The sequence below is a fragment of the Alligator sinensis genome, unplaced genomic scaffold (assembly GCF_000455745.1).
Source record: "Alligator sinensis unplaced genomic scaffold, ASM45574v1 scaffold280_1, whole genome shotgun sequence".
Taxonomy (NCBI): domain Eukaryota; kingdom Metazoa; phylum Chordata; order Crocodylia; family Alligatoridae; genus Alligator; species Alligator sinensis.
The window spans coordinates 6849334-6873812 of NW_005841835.1; the positions used below are offsets into that span (position 1 = coordinate 6849334).

At 39.4% G+C, this 24479-nt stretch overlaps 1 protein-coding gene across 2 annotated transcripts in view; it reads right to left on the reverse strand.

Moving 5' to 3' along the window:
- Positions 1-956: 956 nt before the first annotated feature.
- The window catches only part of LOC102371433 (neuronal PAS domain-containing protein 3), a 200985-nt gene continuing 177462 nt past the window's right edge, over positions 957-24479 (reverse strand). For both annotated transcript variants that reach the window (XM_025201705.1, XM_025201712.1), the window contains 3 exons: positions 11477-11624; positions 8305-8420; positions 957-5218 (listed from right to left, as the gene is read on the reverse strand). In XM_025201705.1, coding sequence (XP_025057490.1) covers positions 3909-5218; positions 8305-8420; positions 11477-11624 — 1574 coding nt within the window. In that variant the 3' untranslated portion in view covers positions 957-3908. The remainder of the gene's footprint in view (positions 5219-8304; positions 8421-11476; positions 11625-24479) is intronic.

Below are 24479 nucleotides of genomic sequence, written 5' to 3' on the forward strand. Positions count from 1 at the left end.
GCTGAGAATTAGAAAAGTGATCTAATGCATTCTGACTGCTTTTTCCTAAATACCCACTCTGGGCAAATCTCTAACTTCATATACAACAACCACCATTTTAGAGTGAGCACTTACTGAGTTATGACAGTGTGGCATCTGACAGAATACATCCTCCCCCTCCCGCCACATTTAAATATGTATATATATGTTTGTACAGCAGGAAATAAGCAGGTTTTTTCAGATGCAGTAAAGACATAATTGTTGACAATTATTCACTTTTTTAGGTCAATCACTGTACATGGATTTCTGGAGTCCAATTTGTTGCTGCATTTTGTGTTTTTACTTCAGTCATGGGGGTAAGTTTAGAGCCTTGTGTTTTTGCATTGGCAAACTCTTCTGCCTTCAGTTTGACAGGCAAAATGTCTAGCCAATAAACACACAACACCAACAGCTTAAATTTTGCCAATCTGGAGAAAGAAAATACATATTTAGAAAAGTCAATAGCCTTGATAGGATGTAAATGACTGAAGAGTTTGGTTATAGCATTGTAGAGTATAAAATGAAAATATAAAGTGCATTTTAAATGATTAATGTACATAAGCTGACACCTTCCAGTGTGCATTAATCAAGAAAAAATGCACACCTTCTACAGTGGTTAATGTTGCAAGTGCATTATTCAGCTTTGATAATGTGCATAAAAATGCTCAGTATGACAATGAGTTGGGGTAGCTGAGAATTTAGGATGGTGGCAAGTTTGGTGTAGTATTTGGATTAGCATTCTTAACCTGCAGCTCGACAGCTTCTTTTCCTCAGTTCACAAATGTCAATAAAATCTAGCCACATCCTCTTTGGTTTTGTTTTTTGTTTTTAAACAAATAATTAAAAAGGTACCTGCTCAAACAAATACTACCAGCATTCATTAGTCAGGATGGTTATATGTAAAAGAAATGATGCCAGATAGTAACAAATCCAAGAGAAGTTTATTATGAAAATGGCACCTGCGGGATGAAAAAAATTAAGTTACATAAAGACAACCATGTATGACATGTATGAGAATCTACAAAAGTATAAAAAGAACCCTGTTGTAAATGAAGTATGTACATTTCTGATTTGCAGCATTATCAATGATCAATGAAAAAAATGTTTCAAATAAGCCAGGCACTCAAGAAGTTAGATTCGGTTAGCTTAACACAAAATAAATGTACCATAGCTGTCACTTTTTAACATTTTAATTTTTTTTTATATGGTAGAGTTGGTAACACTGCTAAGATTTATACGAACAGAATCCCTTTCCCCATTATTCAGCTACTCAGCACCAGTCTCCTCATAAAAGATTTCATATATTTGTACAAGAAATAGTTAAAAACACAGACACAGTCTTCACAGGTAATGAAGTTTTTTTTTTTTCATTTTGTAATTTTAAACACTATGGATTTAGACAGCAGCTGTGATTATCTGTTAGTTTAAATCACCAGAAATCATTTTGACACAACACAGAAACATTTATAAAAAAAAATAAAAATAAAACAACAACAGCTGTCTAGCTGTTCTTTGTAGCTGATAGGTGCACTCCTTTGATTGTTCGATAGCTAGAGAAGAGCTTCCAAAATTAAACTTTAAATTTCCCAATCAGCTTTCTTCGCTTTTTGGACCTACTTAAATCTTTCACATATAACCTTTAAAAGCTCATTATTAAAATTTGTGGCATCCAATCCCTTTTTGCTATTATTCCACTGTGGCTTGGACCTACTCCTCAAATTCAAAGCTACTGCAGGAATTGACTCAACACAGCAAGTGATCAAAAATTCAAAGGACAGCTGAGTTAATATATTAGCATTGCACACATAAGCAAATATATATGGCAATCCTAAGCTCAGTTTTCCTTTTTAACAATGTTGGTTGACCTTTGAAAGAATTTTCTATCTCACTGGTAATTGCTCTATATATTACTTCATCAGTCTACCTGGGAGAAAACCAAAGAAATGCACCCTCTGCTTACAGTTAGAGCACAAGGGACTCTGGGAATGTTAACAACTGAGGCGATATGGCATCAATTTGTTTAATATATCTGAGCATTACTCTTTAGTGCATTGTGTGGCACACTGGAAGAGTAAGTCATACCCAGAATTCCTTTGTGGCAAAAATGGCTCCATTAACCTTGAGCTAGTTAAGAGTCTTTTATCTCTGAGAGTGAAAAAGAGAGGGAGAGAGACAGAAAGAGAGAGAGGGAGGAAGAGTGTGTGAAGGGAGAGACAGAAAGAGAGAAAGAGAAGAAAGAAAGGTTTGAGAATACACAACAGCAAAGCAACAGCAGAAATTAAAAGGTATACAGACAGTGGAAGCAGCATAAGGTGACATTACAGAGGAAGGCCACCACACAAAAACCACTAACCCCCAAGAATCACTGGTTCACTAGGACTGCAGGAATGGGACTTTACCACTCCGGACTAGAGATAAAGCACAGAGAAGACAAAGGACAAAACAACTACATTAGCTTAGTATATACTGCATATAGTAACACACATTGAAACTGCAATGGGACTGACAGCCAAGGACACTTACACATTGTACACATTACAGTTCTCACATCTGTTATTAGATGCCTTAACAAACAGCTGCCAAAGATGGAGTGGAAGAAGAATTTATATTTGACAGTCATTTGGAGTGTTTGACACTACACTGTGATTTCTGGCAACAAAGACAAAATAGGAGATTTCTTTGCTTTTTTACTTAATGTGCAGTTTTCAGTTGTAGTTATCTATTTCAAGCTTATTAACCCATTCTTTAGTTTTAAAACTTATTGGTTTCAACACTAGAAATAAGGAAAAGAACAAAAAACAAATAAAATGGAAAAAAATTACAACCTTCCCTCTATAACATTAAATGAACAAAATAAAAACATGTTAAATATTTCTTTCTTTTTTTACTCCGAAGTGTTATTTGAAGTTGTAAAATTAGCCTCAGTTACACTGAGAAAAAAATACAGAGAAACAATATGCACCGAAAAAACTGCTCCTTGCATCAATTTAATTGTGTTTTTTTAAAGCACTTTTTGAAAAGGGCTTCCTGACCCATTTAAATTTAATGTGAGGCTATGTTTGTTAGTTTGGAGGTAAAAATTTAAGTCCTGCAGCAAATGTTAATGAGGGCTTTTGTCTTAACTAACCAAGGAGACTGCAGCACCCGACTATAGACCAGTACAGAACGCATTCTTTTCAAAGAAAAAAAAAACCCAGCCCACAAGCTGCATATTGTATGAAGACATTACAGATTAATAAATGATAGCACCATGGTTTTAGAAATTAAGTTAAAGTTTCAGTAATTAACATTTAGTCCAACTTTTTAACATTCTAGTCACAGGCCAGAAATTAACTTTTTAAGAACCCAAATTATTTTATGTGCAAGTAAGAAAATCTTAACCATAAAAAGAGAATTAAACTCTGCATAAAATTCTAAAATACTATCCCCTATTTTTAAAGGAATTAGGAACAAAAACCCCTTTTCATTTGACTTAGTCAAACAGGGCACATTGTTTATGCTTGTCTCTTTTAATCTTGATCATATCAAGATCGTTTTGAAGTAAAACCAATGGTTGTCACTTTAAAATCTCTTTACCACAACACTGAGTATTCTATGGCAGAGGCATACACATATTAAAGGCATCTTAATAAAGATGCAAAGGAAAAAACACACATCTTAGAAGACAAAATGGCAGGCAACTGGTACTTTGATTCTCTGAAGGCAAAAATAAAAAAATATCTTTACATTAAAGAATAAGTCAAGTTAAAGAGAAAGGGAATGAAATGGGGACCATCATATCGAGAGAATAAGCTGACCTGCTCAAATTCAAAGTGCTAGAATTAAAGGTCTAAATTAAAACATAGTCTATGCCTCAGAGTATAACACTGAACACAGTATGTGGTCATATTTCAATCCTCTTTCCGTTCCAGAGTCTGTGTAGTGTGAATACCATTGCTGTACACAGGAAATGGAAGAGTGGAAAAAAGTCCTTCGGCAGTTGTGAACACATTCCCTGCAGGCATTTGGGTCAGACTAGCCCCGCTCACAGCACTTCCGAATGGTCCTGACATATTGAGTCGGTGAACGTGGTGGTAGAGCATTTCCATCGGTGTTTTAGGATCTAGCCCAAAGCTAGGGCTGTTAACATCAACAAAGTTAACAGCATGGGTGTTGGGGAGGAGGTTGCCCTGCATGGCTAAAGTAACTTCAGCTGGAGCATACCGAATAGTGCCAGTGGTGTAGACCCTCTGAGCAGCAGTGCTGGTGGCAGCAAGGGTTCCAGTTACCCTGTGAACCAAAGGAAGAACCACATTGCCTGCTTGCAACCTCTGAAGGGCTTCCAGATCCCCAGTGTACAACAAAGAGTTGGAAGTGCTGGGACCTCCTGGATGTTTGTCCCGTGGAGATGCTGAAAGTGGGGGCGACAAAGGGTCAGAGGATACAGGAGCCAAGGCTGAGTTGGATGAGGTGCTGAACTGAGTTTTGCGGCTGGCAGTATTTTCAGTCCCCGGTGGGGTGAGAACGGAGTCTGGAATGGAGACATGTAAACTACTGCTGGCTTGTGGGGAGGGGAAGTGCTCTGAGTTTGGGGGCTTGGTCATACTGTAGGGCGATTCATTCCTTGAGATTTCCCTGTTGGGTGGGTAATTCCAAATACTGCTATCGTTATCAAAATTGATAGGTTCTGAGATTTCTGTTTTAATTTTGAGCACTGAGGCACTGTTTGGTGACGAGAGCAGCTGGGGCTGGTCCACCAAAGCTGAGTCAAGTCCATTTGGGCTTGAAGTGCTTGATAGCCTTCTACGGGTCATGCTGCCTCCTTTTTGCTTTTTCCTCCTCTTCTTCCTCTTTTGATGCTTGCTGGAAGACTGGGCATTTACTTCCCCTGCACTGTCTGAGTCCTTGGCACTGTCTGAGGTCAATGATTCACAGTTCTGCAACCGCAAGTCGGATTCACTTTCCACGTAGCGTTCCACCTTGATCTGCATAGAACCAAGAGTGCCAAAACTGTCCTCAGGGGCCTTTTGATTCTCAAAGTCAGAATTTTCAAAGCTGTCATCGCTGTCCCTGCTGTCCTGGTTGCTGGAGCTGTTGCCATCATCGTTACAGTTCATTTCATTATCCGACTGATTCCCAGACTTCTTTCTATCAGATTCAGGATCTTCACTGTTTTCTGATTGGTTTCCTTTCTCATCTGACTTTGAGTTCTCATTGTCCTCTGGAGGAAAATGGAAGTGAAAAATACCATTAGCAACAGGAATTAAGATTAAAATGCTATTTTAATGTCTACCTACCAAGGAGGTATTATCACCTGTTCTGTTTCTGACTAAAGTCACACAACTGAGGAATTATTTTTCTCCCAAGTTCTAGATACACAAGCCTAAGATCATAAGATTGGAAGGGGGGGGGGGCTAATCTCCATGATTTAGGTCTGCCAGTAGAATTGGGCAAAGGTTTGATGGCTTTGTCATTTGGACTGCACTCACCTGGAGCAAGAGACAGGGCACCTGTTTAAGTGGGGCCCTTTGATATGTGATCTTCATTAAAAACAATTTTGATAACCATGACTGTGACTAGATTCCAGCAGTACTCACTGAAGTGAGAAATCAAGGAACAATTCAGCTCCGGTGGGGCATTCGGAGATTTCTCTTTAGCATATGTGTTCTTATAAAGTGAGCAGGACTGAAACCCTAATAATAATTCTAATATGCACACTCAACTCATCGCTTACTCACAGCTGTTTTACAATGGTGGCACAGTTTTGATTTCAATGGATTCACTCCCATGTGAGAGGGAAATCAAGTCATGTGCACATAAATCTGAACAAAAACATCAGGTAAAATATTTCAGTCACATGGCTTTACTGTGTGTCTATATTCCTTTCAAAAGAAAACAGAGTAGAGGAAAAAAAATACTGCAGCCAGTGGATCTAATTTTCATCTGGTGTAAACCAGTTAAACTCCAGAGGAAGTGATGGAACTACTCCAGTTTACATAAGCTGAGTTCCTATTCTCCTACAATTTCTTTTAGTCTCATTTGAGATTTTCCTTGTTTTTAAACAAGTAAAAAAACCCACTCCAGTCTGTTGGCGTAGGCAGCCAATAGCAGCTTTGAGAATACTCACCATAATCGCACTTCGTTTGAAAGGGTCATGAATAGCTTGAGGAGAACCTGTTTCTGCAGAGCAGCCAAAATTCTTTCATTTGGAAATAAAAGAATTTGTTGTTTTCCCTCATCAGAGCCAAGTATTACCCTTTTCAGTACTTTGCTCTGAGCAGGGGAAAAAAGGACCAGTTTTTCTCTAAAGATTGGGTTCTCCTGGAGCCATGGCAATTCCAGAGAGTTTGCCAGAAGCACCCGAGCAGCTGGGCTCGATGGGAATGATACACAGTTAGTTGCTTGATGCTTCAGGGCACTGCACTTTACATTTATTTCATTTAACTCATTTAGAGTGATATTTTTAAATTGCTAGTGACACAAAAGCCTTTCATTGTGGATATAAATCTTTCCATGCACTTAGAGCTAAATTTCTCATATAAAAATTCAAACCACTGGTTTCTTTTATACTACTGGTCATACCTGGAAACAGTGGCTTCAACCTGACGTAACTTAAAAGTGCACAGATTGTCTGCTGCAGTGGTCTGGACTGATCTTGCCGGTTTCAACTAAAAGGGTATTAGGTCCCCCCATACTTTTGTTTAATTCATTTTAAGTAAACAAAAATAAACTGAAACTGTTAAAGTTTCTTTCCTCCTACTTTCTAACATCTGTGCACCTTTGAAGAATGCTCCCTTGCTCTACACCAGCCTCAGCAGTCATGAGCATCCATACACTTCTCACCTAGAGCAACTTGCAAAGCACATGGGAAATGCACACATTTATCCACAGCTGTATCATTTGGTTACTTAGAAACTGGGTAGGATAAATGAAGCACTCTGAATGGCTGATGAGATTCCAAATCATGTGGGCATCAAGCCTGTATGTTTGCCTAACATCTGACTTAAATTGTCAAACAGAGCTGTCAAAAGAGAAAGAGAGAGTGAGTGCACAAGATGAGAGAACAAACGTCCCTATAATTCAAAGTAAAACATATGGGGCCTAATTCTTGCCTCAGTTATACCTGACTTGCACCAGTGCAACCAATGATTTCAAAATAGTTACTCATGGGGATTATTACAGAAACAAGTGAAGAATCAGGCCTTCAGTATAGTATGGCATAACTAATTCCAGTTTCTTAGACTAAAGAAAGACATATTCTTTATAAAAAAAAGCCAACTGATCTATACACCTACATTTATAATGGAGAATACTTCTAATGCAGAACATGTGAACAGACTAAACATATTGCCCTTTTTAGTAAATTTTATTTATCCAACCAGTTGGATCAGACCATTTATTATTAGCACCCTCCCCCCACTCTGTAAAGCTCTCAAACAAATGCTTGAATCTATAAACTTCTAATAAAATATAATACTTTTAATTCAAGAAAACAAAAATTTTGTAATCTTTACTGCCCCCTAGTGAAACAATTCAAGAAATCTATTTATATGGAAGAGGGGGCAATAAACAGTACAGACAATACAGATTTGTTAGGAACATCTCACTACTCTGAAAGATAAGAACTAGCTTCATATTCTACAGTTATGACGTAAGTCCTTTGTGCAAGGCACAATGCTTGCTCACAAATTCAGCTGGGAATTCAAATATTTAGATAGGTGTAACTCATGAAGGCATGTATGCACTGAATAAATAATGGTTATTCCTAGGTTACTAAAAGCTTTCTAGGCCTTTTAAAATATGATTTTGGAGTTTAAGGTATTCTTTAAAAGTAGAACCATCTACGAGAAATGTAAATTTCAGTAATAAATTAGAAACAAAGCCACTGATTTGAATCACAGAAAAGTAGGGCTGGACAGGACCTCCAGATGTCATCTAATCCAACTCCCTGCATGAAGCAGGATCATCTCTATCCAAACCATCCTATACAAATCCACTGTCTAACCTCTTAGGCAAACTACACAGTCAACCTTGACACAACATAAGATATAACACCCTAGCTTGCCACAGGTAAAACAGGAGGATCACGGTGGCCAACGTTCTGCTCCTGTAAAGCTTGCTAATATAAGCTCAAGAGATCCCAAAACGAGAGCCATGCTCCATGTTACAGAGGAAGGCAACCCGCACCCCCCCCCCGCTCTCCCCCAGTCCATAACAATCTTACCATAGGCCAAAATTTCTTCCTGACCTGGAAGGACTGAAGAAAAAAATATGCAGTAGTAAAGAAGCAGAGTACATTTACATTACCTGAGTTGTCCTTTGAGTCTGATTCAGAGTCAGAGGTCTCTGAGGATTCTGAGGTTTTCTCTGGCAGATGAGGAAGTTGTGCAATATCCATTGGAGTGTCTTTGTACTCTGGGTTGCTAAAAAAAGGAGAAAGTGAGTATAAACAAAAATGGATGATTTTGCAGTTTGATGATAGTATTCTCTCTTTCCTTTATCAAATCTCAGGAGCAAAGAATGTAAAGCGGCCGGGGGGGGGATCAATTTCTGTCCATTTATAGCAACTGGACATGAGGGGAGAGAGAGAATTGGGACCCCCTAAAATCTGTTTCTAAGTCACTTATGATATTCACCCACATTTACTCATGTGACATTACATTCTGATTGGGCATAGCTAATTGAATACTTGCTGTCTTAATGGGCATATTTTCCAAACCTTACTCAAGTCAAACTAAATTTGCTGAAAGTATTGTTCAGTTATGGACCAGATATCTGACTCTTGCTCAGAGAGTGCTGAAGATATTAGTGTAAAAAAAAAATCCTAAATATATGACAGATGCACATGTGCATGTTGAGATGCATATGTTAGGGATACAGAACTGTCAACACACCTATTATAATCATATCTTCATCTGCTCATGTGGTGTTCACCTGTGACTTGTTAGTGACGAACATGATTGCAATGTAGAAAAGCCTCCCTACTAAAGAGTCTTATAAAACTCATGCTTTTTCCTATTTTAGGGCTTTTTTTTTAAAATGTGCTCCTTTTTCAAATAAGTGCAAAGACAAAGGAACACACTTACATAGTCAAAAGCAGCACGGGTCATTTAAGAAAATACCTTTTTCTGGGTTTTTGAATAGGTGATCATATCCCAGCCTAGTTAGTACCAGGAGACCCATAAGTACGTATCCATAAAAGTGACGGAGTTTGGAGGCACTAAGTGTGCCTAGTGTATTGCAATTATATGGTGCCTATATTCAGCCTATTTTACTGCACTTTGCAAATTCCATGTTCAGACATTCCATTCTTCCATCGCTCTCCTTTCTTACCTAGGAATATCATCTTTTCAGATTTGTCCTGTGGGACAAAAAGTGACATTATGTTGGTGCATCACAGTTGATGATATTACTGTACATTGTCATCTTACAATGCAGGGTTGAGCCATAAAACTTCCCTTACTTCAAGGAAAAAGAAATTTGGGTGGCATTCTATTCTCAGTACCTAGCTTCTTAAATAAAAAGAGCTAGTTCTTTGAACAAGACTAATCCTAGTTCTTTCTATATTTAAATTGAGACAAATCTTATGAAGGAGTTAATCTTTTTCCAACTGGACACTGATGGAGGAAAAGAAGAAAAATCAAGTTCTCTGAGGAATCGTTATATAATGGATAGTAAGACCTTCGTGTTTGTTTGCTTCCAATGCTCTGCTGATAGACAGTGAAGCAACTGTGGATCAAATTTACTCCTTGTCTGTGTACAAGGAAATAGAAATAAAGCACTGGTTTACAATCTTATTTAGATTTTTATCCTGAGTACAAAACCCAGCTATTATTCAGCACAGGTTGTGGTTCCATATAGGGTAGAACAAAAATGTCTTTTTTAAAAATGCCTCACTCTTGCAAGCTTGCCTAATCCATTGCTTTCAAGGGTATCAATCATCTACCAGATTTTAAAGGACTGAAAAAGAAAACGTTGAGGGAAAGGACCAGATTATGATAGGCCCATGTTCAGTCACAGGGAAAGAAATATATCTACAAATCAACTCCTAACTCAGCACACTGCTGTAAAAAGCTTCTCTCAATGTCAGCGCCTGCTCTTCCATTAAGGACTGCTTGCTTTCACTCCTCAGGCAGGAAATAAAGACTATTCTAACAACCAAGATCATGGTTTAGGTAGGCACAATCTCTCCAGTGCTTTTTGACCTTGTCTTAGAAGTCAAAATCTAGATTTGTGGTTCCTAACCTTTTTAGACTCAAGGCACCACTCATTAGACTCAAAGTACCCCATGGAAAATGCCAGCTCTTAGTTTTCACTCATTTTTTACTACACAAAAATAACAGGGTGACTCTTCTGTTGTAAAGAACTCAGAAGGACCACAACAGGTCAGACTGATTTTAACAGCATGGATTCCTATTTGAAATCTCTGGGTTTATTTTGTGAATCATGGTTGCACACCTAACAGTGCTCACATTGTGTGGCACCCTGTGGCACCCTTGAAAGGATCTCAGGGCACCCTGGCTGCAAACGATTGATCTAGATCTGACATAACTTTGAAATGTTTATGTATTGTATATAGAACAAAGAGAATGTAACAAACCATGACAACTATCTTAAAAGTACAGCAGGCCACACAATGACCATTCCATTTCATGAAACTTTGAGGTTTCAACATTTGTTTTTTGTTCTGCACGGAAATTATCAAAACCCTTTAAAAGAATTGTGCTAAAATGTGTTTCTGGATCTGAAAGGTAAAATTTTCCACTTGTCTCTCTCTTTTTTTTTTAGAGAGACTGAAGAGTCCACCCTGGACCTCGGAAACCATGCCATCAAAAATGTCTTTGAAATTTATGTATATCCACAAAAGAACTATACTTTGGTAAAGAGAATATTTCAATGAAAAAGTGTTTTATTGAAAATGTAACAGCCTGATACCTAAAAGAGTGTTTCATTTATTTATTATTGCATCCTTCAAGGTGAATTCTGCCGCATGTCTGCCTTATCAAGAAGTGCTCTCAAACACAATCGAATGGAGGTCATCCTTCCAAGCAACATGCCTATAATGCCCTAGGAAGATCACCTTCACCCTTCTGACCAGGATTTTGCAATAATTAAGGCAATCTGAAAAATCCACCCCAGGTTTTATAAGCACAGTACATGTTGCACAAGGTCTTCCCACAGTTTTAGCTGGTGCAGGGTAGATTTCTATGAAGTAGAGGCCTGTAATAAAACTGATGGAGGGTTACTTTAATACTAAGACAGTGAAATAATTCAAGAAGTTCTCAGTAACATGAGACATGACAAGCGTCTTAATGTATTCCACCAGAAGGTGCTTTTCTGAAAAGCATCATATGAGAAAGTTCATCTCATATTTCCTTTCCATAGCAGCCATTTTATTTCTTTTTTGCTCCATATCTTTCAGGATGAATAAAGCAACAGAGACAGAAATTCAAATAATAGAAGGGATTGGAAGATATACCTGAGAAGGTAATTGACCCAGATGATATTCTTCTCACTGGCATTCTTGGCATTGATCGCTATGGTTGCACTGGACTGTATCCAGATATACCCTCCATTCTTCTGCATCCAGCGGTAATATTTTGTTACACACTGACCTTTATTCAGCACTAGAAGGAAAATAAAAGGAAATAATAGAAATGTTGCACGTTGGTATCCCAGGAAAGTGATACTCATCTCTACAAGTCACAAAGTAGAGACATGGAAAACACTTGGCTCCTGCTATGTTTAATGTAGAATACTAGTAAGGTGAAACAAGTTAAATAGCTCACTAGAGCACTGGTGGAGAAAGGTGGATTACTACTATTTGGAGCAAGATTTTAATCTGTTTTTGGCAGCTGTAGTGTCAGAAGAAGAGTTAAAAGGTCTGTAAATCTCTTTGCCTGAAACACCTAATACTGCGTGGACATTTTCAATGTGTTTGACATCAAACTGTAAAAAAAAAAAAAAAGAAAAAAAAAAGGTGGAGGGGGTAAATTTGTATGCAATTTATTTATAGCTCCTAGGTAGACCTCTCTGAGATTTTGGATATTTGAAAGGTTTGGGAAGATCCTAGTTCTTTGATCATTTCTCCTCATTGCAGGCGATATCAACTACTGAACTTATACATCTGTTTCTTTTGATCTTGTCAAACAGAATTTACAGTTCTCAGATGAACCAAATCTCCAATGGTCAGCAGGGGGAAAGTCTTTGGAGAATGTACTTAATACCAGAGCAAAATAAATCCACTAAGAGCCCAAGAAAGAAACTGTGGCCTAGGGAGGTGCAGAATTGACTTGGTTTGAACTGCAGTGTGTCAGCTATGTGAGGGCCTGAAATATGCCCAGAAATGGAGGAACAACTAAAAACAATCAGTAATGTGAAACAGTGTTATTAAATGCCCACAGAAATAAAGCTAAAAATACAGATGTTTAAAATAGTACACTGACCAAAATGTTGCCAAACTGAACTTGATTCAATTTGTATATGAATACTTCTGTGCTAGTAAAAGGAGAATGGAACTGAAATCTTTCGTTGGAATAAAGCACTATAAGTTGGCATAGTTTTAAAGAATGCCTAGAATATACAAAGTCTGGGTATTATTATTTCTCTAATGTATGTTCAGTTCGTAGGTATTTTCCACTAATCCTGGTAAGCTTTGTGCACTAGAGGGCAGTGTGCATTCATATACACCTGCTTTTGGCATGTCCTTGTCTCCCTCTGCTAAAATGAAAAACCTCTAACTGCTATAATAAATTTGGCTAAATTAGCTGCTAAATGGTTATCTCAAGTAATATGTATTTGCATTAATCATCTTGCTCTAAACCAGAACAAGCCAGAGTCCTAAAGACGTAGTAAATTCATATTGTCCATTTAATTACGGCTAATAAGTGCTTCATATACAATAGTTTCATGAAGTACATTTTGATTTTTTTTGGAGGGGGAAACAAAAAAAGTCACTTTGGAAAGGAATAGTGTTTAAGGCACTTAAGGTTCTTATTATAAAGTGACAAGTTAAACTTCAGAGCTTTCAAATTAATCAAATGTCTATATTCCCAATTATGTACATGTATCTCCATATAAATCCACATATGTTGAATATCTAGAGAGAAAGACACACTTATACATATACACACTCCAAAACTTGAAGTTTGTCAAGTATTATCTTTTGTAAAAATCAGAACATGGCCATGTTTGACAGTGAATTTCAACTGTAAGTCAATTTTCCTTTCTAATATCTGCAAATATAAGTCATTTGGGTTCTATTTTTGAGAGCACTGACTAGATTTCTACATTTATTTATACAAGGGAGGCTTTGTAAGATTCCCCACATTTTGCTTTTGTACTCATATCTAAGATTCAAGCATTCAGTGAGGGTGATTCACAAGTTACAAAACTGCATGGTAAGCCAGAACACAGGTACAATGCTAACTATGTACTACACAGCATTTCTGTCAAACCATTGTTGCATGCAACTTGAAGGTGCAATTTTATGTAAATTATCCAAGCTTTAATATTTAGGATTTGAGATGAAGAATCAGGGTGAAAAGGAAGAAAAGTGCGGCTCCTAGTTTTACTGTGTCATAATTCTCTCTTTTGGTAAAACAGTGTATATACCAAAGCAACCTTATCAATGACTGATGATTAAATTACTTTCCCAGGATCTTTGGGGTAAAGAGGTGATCTTGTCTGGATAACTAAAACCCTACTGTTGAATGGAGGCACAAGAATAAAATTAATCTAAACTTGCAAAGTATTATACTCTTCATTCTCACAATAGTTTTCATATGAGAAACTCAAAGTGCTTTAAAATATTAAAGGCTTAATCCTCATAAGTACTCTCCCTCAGCTTTGTTAGATATGGAAATCAAGACACAGAGAAGTTCAGTGACTTTCTCATGATCACAACTGCAGTTCTGTGATAGATCCAGATCTCAGCTGTCTCAGCCCCATTCATTAAAGACAAGATTTTTCCTCCCGTACCTTTCATTTACCGGAAGAAGGCAGGGTAGAACTGCACCTTACAGACAAACTGAACTGGGGTGGATGCAGGATGTGGCAATGGGAAGTGCAGAAACAGCCACCCTGGCTGCAGAGGTAGCTCCCTGCCTCCTCCCCCCACCCACCTTTGCAGAGAGACCACTGCTGGAGCCTCTGGGGACTTTTTAAAAGTCTCTAAAGCAAGTAAGGATCCCACCTTGCTTCCGCAAGGCACATATGCTCCCCTGCCCCTACTGCTTTCCCCACTGTCTTGAGGGAGAGGCAAGCTTTAAAGCTGCTCCTATCCACTCTAGCCAGGTTGTGCAGAGGCTGGGATCACCCAGGAACAGCTACAGTGGCAGCAATGAGCAGGGGTACCTGCTCTCAGGGGACCAGGCAGGATGGGGAACTCCCCTCTCCCAGTGCCATTGCTGCCACTGTTGCTGTTCTCAGCTGAGCCCAGCCCCCATACAGCTCAGCTGGAAGAGGCAGGAGTTTTGAAGCTGCCACCACCCCAGGGACAGTGGGGAAGGCAGCAGCTGTAGGTGGTGGAGGGAGGGGAAGAGGAAAGGAGGTGTGCTTTGGGGAAGGGAGGAAGGATTCTAACATGCATTGGAGACTTTAAAGAAGTCTCCAGAGGCTCCCACCATGCAGTCCAGTCCAAAAGGGACGTGGAATTGCACCACTGCATCCCCTCTGGATCTGCCCCGATAACTGAATCCAAGCTGCATAAGCTTTCATGAGCAAGAGCTATGCTGAAACTATGCTGATGAAGTGACCTCTTGCTCATAACATTTATGTAGCTCTGATTCAGATAGTCTGTAAGGTGCAACTCTATCCTGCCTCCTGCCTGACTTCAGACTAACACAGTTAACTGCCTCTTTCACTTGCTGGGTACTGATTCTTTGCACAATTAAGAAAGGGACTTATTTGCTTTTTCAATTCGGAACTATGGAAAAAGGTCAATATTAAAGCCTTAAAAGGGACAGAAAGAGCTGTTTGCTTTTCCAAAACTTTCTGAAAACAAAGGAGAGCTCAGTGCACTGCAGTCACATGCAAACCTTTCAGGTTTTTGTCCACAGCTCAGTCCCCAGCACTGCTCTCAATCTGAACAGTACTTGGGACATTGTCATGTAAATGAGTGTCCCAAGCAGCTAAGATACCTTCAGAATTCCTATGATATGTCCATCATCTTTTCCAAGGATGTTACCTTAAACATATGCTTTTCCCTCATCAGGATGAATTAACAAATGGGAGATTTATGCACCATGCACTGAAAGGACTATGACAAAAAAATTCTTTCTAAAAAGCTAGCAGGATTTGAGGTGTGCCACTGATTGATATAATTTGTTTTACAACTTCTTCTGAGTTCATGAGGTCTCCCATACCCAAGGCTGAAAGATATTTTTGTATCCAGCAAATAAGAGACATATGTTTGATGAAAAAGAACGCAGACAAAAATATTAAAGTTGTTCCTAGTTTGTTATTTTACAGCTCTTGGTTTTCCCAGATTTACTTTTAGAAACCAGATTTTAACATTCAGAAAATGAGTAACATATTTTAAACTAGAAAACCATTTTTGGAAGGTAAAAAGAACCCAACATAATTCAATTAATAATTGACTCAATCCTGATCCAAATCATATTGTATTTTTAAGTTTTGTCCTTACAGAACAGAGAGAATTAATTAACCAACTAATGGTTTTGAGCATAAGTAAAAGCAAATAAATAAAATACCAGTACAAAATAAATGGAGTTTGGGATATCATAGTTTGCTAATGGCAACAGGATTATGGATCATAGTTATTACTTTTCAACATAATTATTTTGAAAAATAACATTATTTGACCCAGCCCCACAATTTGTATCTAGGTAAAGCCCTCAGTATGGACTAAGACTAAACTCTGTAGTTCCCATGAATTCGTGTATTCCTGATAAATTCCAAAGATTTTAATCTATGGCTATTTCCAAATGTAAAATATAAATGTAGTAGCCAATCCTGTGAATGTGGTGTGTACTTTTAATTACAAGAAAAGCAACAGAACTCAAAATTGAAGTAAACGGGACTTCAGTTAAGTTACAAGTGTTTAACTATTTAAGAATGATATAATGTGCTGTAGGAAGAATACATGATTCTTCTGTAAGAAGCTATCCTAGAGTACATGATTCTTCTCTCAAAGACTTACTCTATTTTGCTTGTACACATATAACTCTCAGTGGGCACACCTACATGAGCTCTTTATTGAGTTGATTAATTAGTCATGTCTGCAGTAAAATGCATGTGTAGATGCACCCAGGGATATTAATGGGAGAAACATGTCTATAAGAGAATGGGTATAGTCTGTAGAACTTAAGAAAAACTTTGAATCATCTCTCTAGCATTGATTTTCAGCTTATTAATCGGTATCAATAATCTTTACAATAGCAAAACCACCAGTGAGTGACACTGTGGACATTGGAATGGAAAAAAGACCCAAGTGAGAAGGAATAGCCTATAGGAAAAAAGTGTAATCAAAAGACAATTATAGAGAGTTAATGTTTTAGAACTAGTGACCTTTTAATCAGCGATACATTTTTGTTCCCCAAAATGGGGATGCTGAATATTATTGAAATTTGTTTAAATGTTACCTAGTAATTCAATTTTATTTTGGTGGTTAGCATGCAAGAAATGTACAACAGGTCTTGCAAAGAAATTTAAAAAAATCAGACTTCAATTTCTCTAAGTACAAATATACTGCTGTGTACACAGTTCCCAACAGAAGGATTTCAGTTTTCCTTGGGAGCTTTGCACACAGCAATATACTTGTAGTGGGGGAAAAAAGAAGCAGCTAGTGTTCTTTGCAGGAACCTAATTCTGTTAGTAAATCAAAATAAATCAGTACAAGTTTGTCTTCAGAAATATGGTTAAAAAAAGAAAAAGAACATGGTTTCTTCCTGTAAGGCTGTTCTGAGAAATCAAAGCCAAAGCTTCTAAATAGTGAGTGAGTTGTGTTTTAAAAGAAGGAAGTAGTTTAATTCAGTTTGAAGAGGAGCTGAAGCAATTGCATATCAAAAGCAGTCTTTTAACGAAGTCTCGTACAAAAGGACATTTTACTAGTGTGCATATGCATTTAAAAGCTACAGTATATTGTGCATTTAGGTAAGTATAGAGTAAATAGGAAATGATGAGATCATCTTACAGTTAACACTTCATATTCACATGACTACACAAAGAGGTTCATTATAATCATGGAAAACATTGAGGCAACATCTGCAGTGCTATTCACCCTCCTCCTTGAGATACCTTTATCAATGACTCTGTAGTATTGATACTGAATTCCTCCTGCTATAAACTCATAAAAATATTTTTGATTTACTGAGAGGGAAAGAAAACCCAGTGCTTAATACAGCAGTTGGCTGCTTAGCTGTTGCCACTAGTTCTTTTTCTACATTCACAAAACTGGCAGACGAAACATGAAAAGGAATACTGACTCTTTAATCTCTACTTCTCCACCTAAGGCCCAAGGCAAGCTGACAGGGTAACTTCATTCTGGAAACAGAGTTTTTAAAAAAAAAATCTGGATTACTTTTTCTTCTGCTTTTGAAAACTGTGGGCTATGGGGGAATGAACCTGGCATAGACTTAAAACAAGAACAAGTTTCTTTATCTGAAAAGTTATAGTCCTTGATGCTTACAGGAAGGTCATTTTCAAAACCCACAGGGAAAATAGCATCACAGCCAGAAAGAGTGCATTAAGTGCTTTATTTGCTTGGAACAGTCACTTTTTCATTTATAACTGCTCATAGGATCAACTGAGCCTTTGATGCTGAAGAGACTTTTCTATAGATTTTGCAATTAGTGAGTTAGATGTTTTAAATAGCAGGCATCCACAAATTGGTTTTTTAGCAATAAAAAAGTACTGAGCAATATTTAGCAAAGTTAAATGATATCTGACACTAACTGATTTATGACCTAGGATGAAAGATATGTAGATGCTCTGTGGGCAACTATCTGTCATCTATGTAATTCTCCCCAAACACTTCTATTTACTACCTAATATATGGGGATTGGTCAGAGAGAAGGGGAGATGAACAATGCTGCTCTCAATGCATTTTCTGTGCTTTGGCTAAAGAACAGTCTGAACTGCACAGCAAAATGCTGGGGAAGACGCCTGCCTATCTGAAATCCTCCTTGGACAACATGGCTCCATACCTTCAACACAGACCACTACTTAATGGTATTATTTAGTCCTTAAGTGATTTATAATCTCATAAGAGATTCCCCCTCCCCTCCAAATATGTGGTAATTTATTAGGAATATCAGGAGTTATATAAATGCATTTTTCTCCTTCTTCATAACAATAAATGAAAACTCATAGATCCAGGAATGTCTCTTTCTGTTATTACACAGGACCTGGCCCCAGCAGCCTTACCTGGGGTCCTGGGGGCCTCCTGGGGCTGCACCAGCAGCGATTCTGTTGCTTGGAGCCTGGCTGGCAGCTGGAGTGTGGCTCTGGGTGGCCAGGCTCTGGTTTTGAGCAGTGAGCACTGCCCCTGCGTGCACTGCTCCACCTTTTTTTTTGCATGTTTTTTTTTGACCCCTGGATATCCAGGAGTCAACCTCCCCCCACCACTGCCCTGCTGTTCCCTTGAAGCGCAGAGAATAGCTGAATGTGCGGTATGTGGTGCCACAGATGTGTCAGCAGTGCCACATACCACATGGCTGTGCTTGTCTGGATGTGGCCCCAAATTCTTAGATAAGAATAGGGCTCTGCAACCCTACAGAGAGAAAATGACAGTTAAAACAACCCATTGGACAAAGATTACACTAAAAATTGTAGAATCACTGCAAAGGTTTAGTTAATTTAAAAAAGGACACTTAGTGTTTTTGTTCTTTGTTTCTTGCTACTGAGAGATGTCAAAGTTAGCAATGGCCCAGATTCAAACTTTGGAGATATCTGAATCCTAACTAGGATCCAAACTTTGTGGCTCAGGAAAGAATCTTGTGATAACAGCATCTGGCTCAACTAGAAACTTGAAATACTAGAAATTCCATGGGACAGGTTTAGATTAGCATGTTCAGGTTTGGGTTTCTATCCAAGAATCTGAATGCTGACCGTCTGATAATTTCAAAAGCAAATTTAGAAATTCTGATTTCATTTAAATCCAGAGTCTCTCAGCTGAGGATAATGAATATATTTTAGTTTACATCCAATCCTTTGAGCTTATAATTTGGCTTGCAGTCCATGACACTAAAACAAAAATATAGACAAAACAATTAACCTTCCAAAGAAATCCTTTTCTGTTTCTATGTGCAATAACTCAACTACATTTTGAATAATAAGAACATTTCTGTTTGTTTTTGTCCTTATTTCTATGATTCTCATAATCCACAATATAAGTGATTTCCTAATGACTATATTCAAAAGGAAGGTTTATGATTATTAAAAGCTTGACATAAGATCATGGATAGTATGCCGAATTATATAGGGGCATAGTGACCAGGCAACAAATTATTTTTAAATATTATACAAGTATAGATTGAGTTTCATAACATACTTATAATATCTTATAGATATTTTATAGATAGATAGACACACACATACCTGCTGAGACTTACAGCATGTGTATAGAATTTTATTCTATTGCCTCAGGTCCTAGGAGAAGTAAATGTTTTACTGTCCAAAGACAGTAATTTACTGCCTGGGATCCACAGCCAATTTTTTTTCACATTATCTCCTTTTAAGTTCTTCACTTAGTTGAGAATGTTTCAGAGGAACCACTTGATTGCAACAAAGTTTGCTCTATTTGTTTATACGCCTTGAGGTGTGGCTTAGCCTCTCCTTCTCTGGCCCTGCATGCTTGGATCAGCCATTGTTCCAAGCTGATTTGCAAGGTAACATCTTAAACTAAAATATTTTATGATGAAGTCTGAGCCAAGCAGAAATGCTTTATAAACTGAGAAAGAATAATAAATGAAAATGACTGTATAGACACATTTTTTCTATAAATGATGAATGTGTTTGTTAATAAACTGAATTGAACTGTGAACATTGGGTAGGCTTCTGTAACTTTTCCTTTCCCTGATGATTATCATGCTCTCCCTTGATTTTTAAAACTTCAGTCCTGCCATAAAGTGGCTCCCTTTTCCTACTGCTGAAATTGTACTTTTGAAACCTGAGCCAGCTTTGAGCACCAGCTTCAGACATAACTTCCATTTGCATTAATGAGCAAAGTATTTTCAAAGTGAGGGGAAAATTAAGTGCCACATGCAAATTCTGCCCTCATCTACCACTGTGCAACATCACTGGAGAAGTCCAGCCCCTAGTTGTTATAGGAGCTTAAATCTGTTCTCCCTTCCTGCCCACTAATAGGAATGCCAGCCATAGGACAGCATTCAAAAGTAAAGAGTTTGGAATTTAACCATTTTCATGCCAGGTGTATTAATAAAGTGTGCATGGCCATATCTGATAGAGACAGAAAAGGAGGTGGGAGTTTCATAAATGTTGGCTCACAGATGAATGTAAGAGAGTAGCGTAGCAGCCACATAAATAGCTTTTCAAATTACGCAGTTTAAAGGTAAAATGTTTTTAGGGCATAGCTAGCATGAGTCTATCATTTCTGGGAACAGAATCCATGCTCAGGCTGGGGAACTGAGAGAAATGAATATGGTTTTCTCAGATCAATCTGCACTGGAAAGGAGTCAGCACAAAATCTGTAAGGTTGTATGATATGGCATACCAGGCAGTCTGTATTTCATGCTGTCCAAATAAGGGTGAAAAACCCCTTTATACTACCACACAGCATCAACTATTTCCCTCATACAAGGTTTTAAATAAAGCCAGATTAGCCACCTTTGAACATTTACTGTTACTTTTTAAATTAAATTACTTGTGCCTATAAAAAGGAAGCTGCACTACTGCCATGAATCTAAACCCTATAGGCCTCCAGGAAAAAAAAATAGCACTGTTTTTAAAAACTATAAAATCAAAGTAAAACAGACTTTAAAATTTTGAGGTGCTAGGATTTTAAGGAACAATATCTTGCAATCTTCTTGCATTAAGAACAAATGCTTTAAATACGTGGAATGGGGATTCCCAGCTGCTCCGTGGGATATGGCCTTGGATGCCAGCCCAATTGGTTTGTAACTTACCAGACCTTAACAACTGATCCACGACTGGGCACATTACTCACGAGTGGCAAAGCCCCAGTTGAGCTATGCTCATTGTTCCATACGAGTGCTCGTAAGTTGTGTCTGCCACACCATCAAGTATCTATTACGCAATCAATACCTTTAATCAATATTATTTTTTATATTCTTCTGCTTGTTCAGTTAATTTTTACAACCATCAGTTCAACTTTGCAGAACTCATCAAGAAGGAAATTTTTCCATCTGGCATTTTAGAATCATCCAAAAATTACCAAAGACAGCTTCTTCATATCCATAGACTTTATTTTCTCGCACACAACACACATCCTTCCTCCTGCAAGCAGCACCCAGTACTGGGCTGTGTTTATTAAGCAGGGAAGCTGTTTTCTTCACTGAAAAAGCAGCACACCCAGAGACACTGTGCATGCCATGCTGCAGCCAAGATGGCTGCCACGTGTCTGCTCAGCAAGCAGCTTTGCCCTGTTAACCCTCTCACAGCAATAGCTATTGACTGAGTACTCTAGCTTGTGCCTGAAGTTGCAAGTGAGCTGCTGATAATACCTTGATGAGACTTCATTTACAGGAACTTATACACTTGCAGGAAAGGACTAATAATCTTCTGCCCTTGCAACAGTCTGGGGCCTAACTTTGTAGGAAATAGAGTCAGCCCTTCTGAAACACCAGGAATTTCCCGCTGCCTGCTGCCTCACCCAGCCTGTCTCCTGGGATGCCACACTTCCCAGACACTCTGGCTGAGTACAGGAATTCAAAAAGCCTGAGGCAAAATCGATTCAACCTACACAGGCTTCTCTACACTGCGTTGACTGGATTGGAAGCAAAGGGAACATCCATTCGCCCTTCAGTGGGGAGAGGCAGGCAGACACCTGTGCTGGTCAAGGCAGGGGGTAGGGAGGGTGCTACCAGCATGCCAGAGACTGCTGAGGGCAGCCGATTGCAGTCATGGGGCTGCACGCACATGCTTGATCAGCTGCTGGGCACATGCCTCCCCCCGCTGCCCTGTCATCTGTCAGGCAGGTGTCAGCTGCATACAGCAGTGGAGGGAGGCATCCCCCCGCCCCACACACACACATGTGGCAGCATGGGAGCCTCTGGGCTTTGTCTGGAGTGAAGGCAAAAGGGCCCACCCTGGGCAGGACAGAGGTGGGGATGGGAGCAGGGCTTGATGGGCTTCTGGGGAGAGGTGATGCCAGCAGCGCACCTTGCATGGCTGGCCTGAGTCGGTGGGGCACGGAGTGTTCCTGCCCTGTCCTGGTTTTGTCTGAGTCCAGGGACTGTGCGCTGGAGTGGCTCTGGGGAGGATTTCCCCCACCCCCAATCCATCCCCTTCTGATGCAGCTGCAAGGGCATGGCTGCCTCTCTCCCTGGGGAACAGCGCCTTGCTGCTGCAGGAGAATGGGCTTCAGCTGGGAACTTGGCACTTGCTCCGGGGGGGAGAGAATCCTCCAAGCCCCTCCTGCAGCCGCTCCAGCACATGGTCCCAGGGCTCAGATGCAACGAACAGGGGAGGGATACTCTATTCCAGAGGTTTCCCCACCCTCAGTTCCCGACCTGCTGGACAGCTGCAGCCAGGAGCCTCTGTCTCCTGAATGTAGAGCTGTGCAGCGTTGGGGGGGGGGGGGGGAAAAAGGGGGGGGGGCCCCCCCCCCCCCCCCCACACATCCAGGCCTGAGCCAGCACAGTTGGGGGTGGCAAGCTGTGTGGCAGGGGGCTCCCTTCCCCACCAGCCCTCAGTCCAGAGCCTGGTGCACAGTTGCAGCCAGGAGCCATGGCTCAGCGGTGTGTGACTGTCAGGAGGGGCAGTGGAGCCTCCTGTTGTTTGGGCCCTGCCCTCCCACTGTGCTGGCTTGGGGCAGCAGGGGGGCTTCAGTCCCCACCTTACTCCCTCTTCCCGGCCCACCCCCACATGGCCATGCAGGCTTTGCTGCCTCCCGTCTGTCACCGGCTGGGAGTGGGGCTGGCCCAGTGCTCACCTGCAGCAGATGAGCACTGGCCAAGGCTAGCATGCCACTCTGTGAGGCGTGCCTGGGATCCTGGAAGACTGAACGAAAGTGATTTCCTACAGGATCTGAGACAGGAGTTTGATAGACTTCATCCATCCAGGTCTATCTTAGATCAGTTGCCACCAGTCCTTCTGATGTGTGAACTTCTGTTCTATTACAGGTTTAGACCAGTTTCTGATCACTTATACTGGTTTATATGTAATATCTGTACCAATCCTCTACGTTTCCAGGAGGATTTACTGTCATACAGTCAGTCAAGAAAAATATTTTTTTCTACATTCTGCCTTGCAAAACCAAGGTGTATGTTTTATTTGGGAACATGTTGTAGGCAAGAAAATATGGTAAAATTCAAGGTCTATTACCTTGCAAACTAATGAACCAGAGACAAAATCTTTATGACATTGGAAAAGGGCCTTCCCACTCTTTTTCTTACTCTTGCCTCACAAAATAGCAAATGTTAAATCTGTTACTAGCCCAGGAATGAACACTGTTCATTCTGTATCATGGGTTAGTAATCAGGGGAAAAAAACACAAAACATTTTCTGGAAAGTACATTATATAACGTTATAGCATAAATTCAGCTTTGGGCTGGGAAATTTCACCCTAAAGGGACTTTTTGGAGATGATTAGGAACTCAGCAAGAACAGCAAGTAGCAGAGGTTCTGAACAGAAGTCAGAACTCAACCTTCATTATAAGGTTCATTAGTGTAACTGCTATAATAAAGAGCAGAAGAACAGCCAGTCTTGCATGCATTTTTAATGTAAAATGGGACAAAAATTTTGGGTGTAAATTTCAATTGGCTAATGGGCTAGCATATGAACATATTAAACTTATGTCAAATGAGAACTCTACTGTGTTTTTTCAAGTACAAAAAGCCCTTCAGAGATAATGATGCAGGGAAAATTCAGAAAAAAAGAGCCCCAGTGGCTTGGGTTGGCTCTTCCACTAAATTTTCTTCCTTTGTCTTCTTTTTCAGGTTTCATCTTTATAAGAAAAAGCTACTGAATGAACCCAGATACACAATTCACTTTTTCCCTTTGTTTTAGTATCAAATGACAAATTCATGGAGGACATCTTGTGTTGCTTAGGCAGGCAGGGCATTTACATTGATTGATGTTCTGTAGTGGAAAAAAAAAGTTATGAAGGAATTACAATGGAGAGTCTACAATAAGAAATGTGGATGTACTAATTAGTGTTGCATTAAACAGTTGGTTTTCATTTGGAGATGAAATAGCATCAGGAGTGAAGTTCCAGGATTATTGATGCAAAATATATTTGAGGCATCACGCAACACAACTGTATATCACTTTGTTGGAAAAGGCAAAAATTTGCAATTAAGAAATGGCAGGCTCAGGG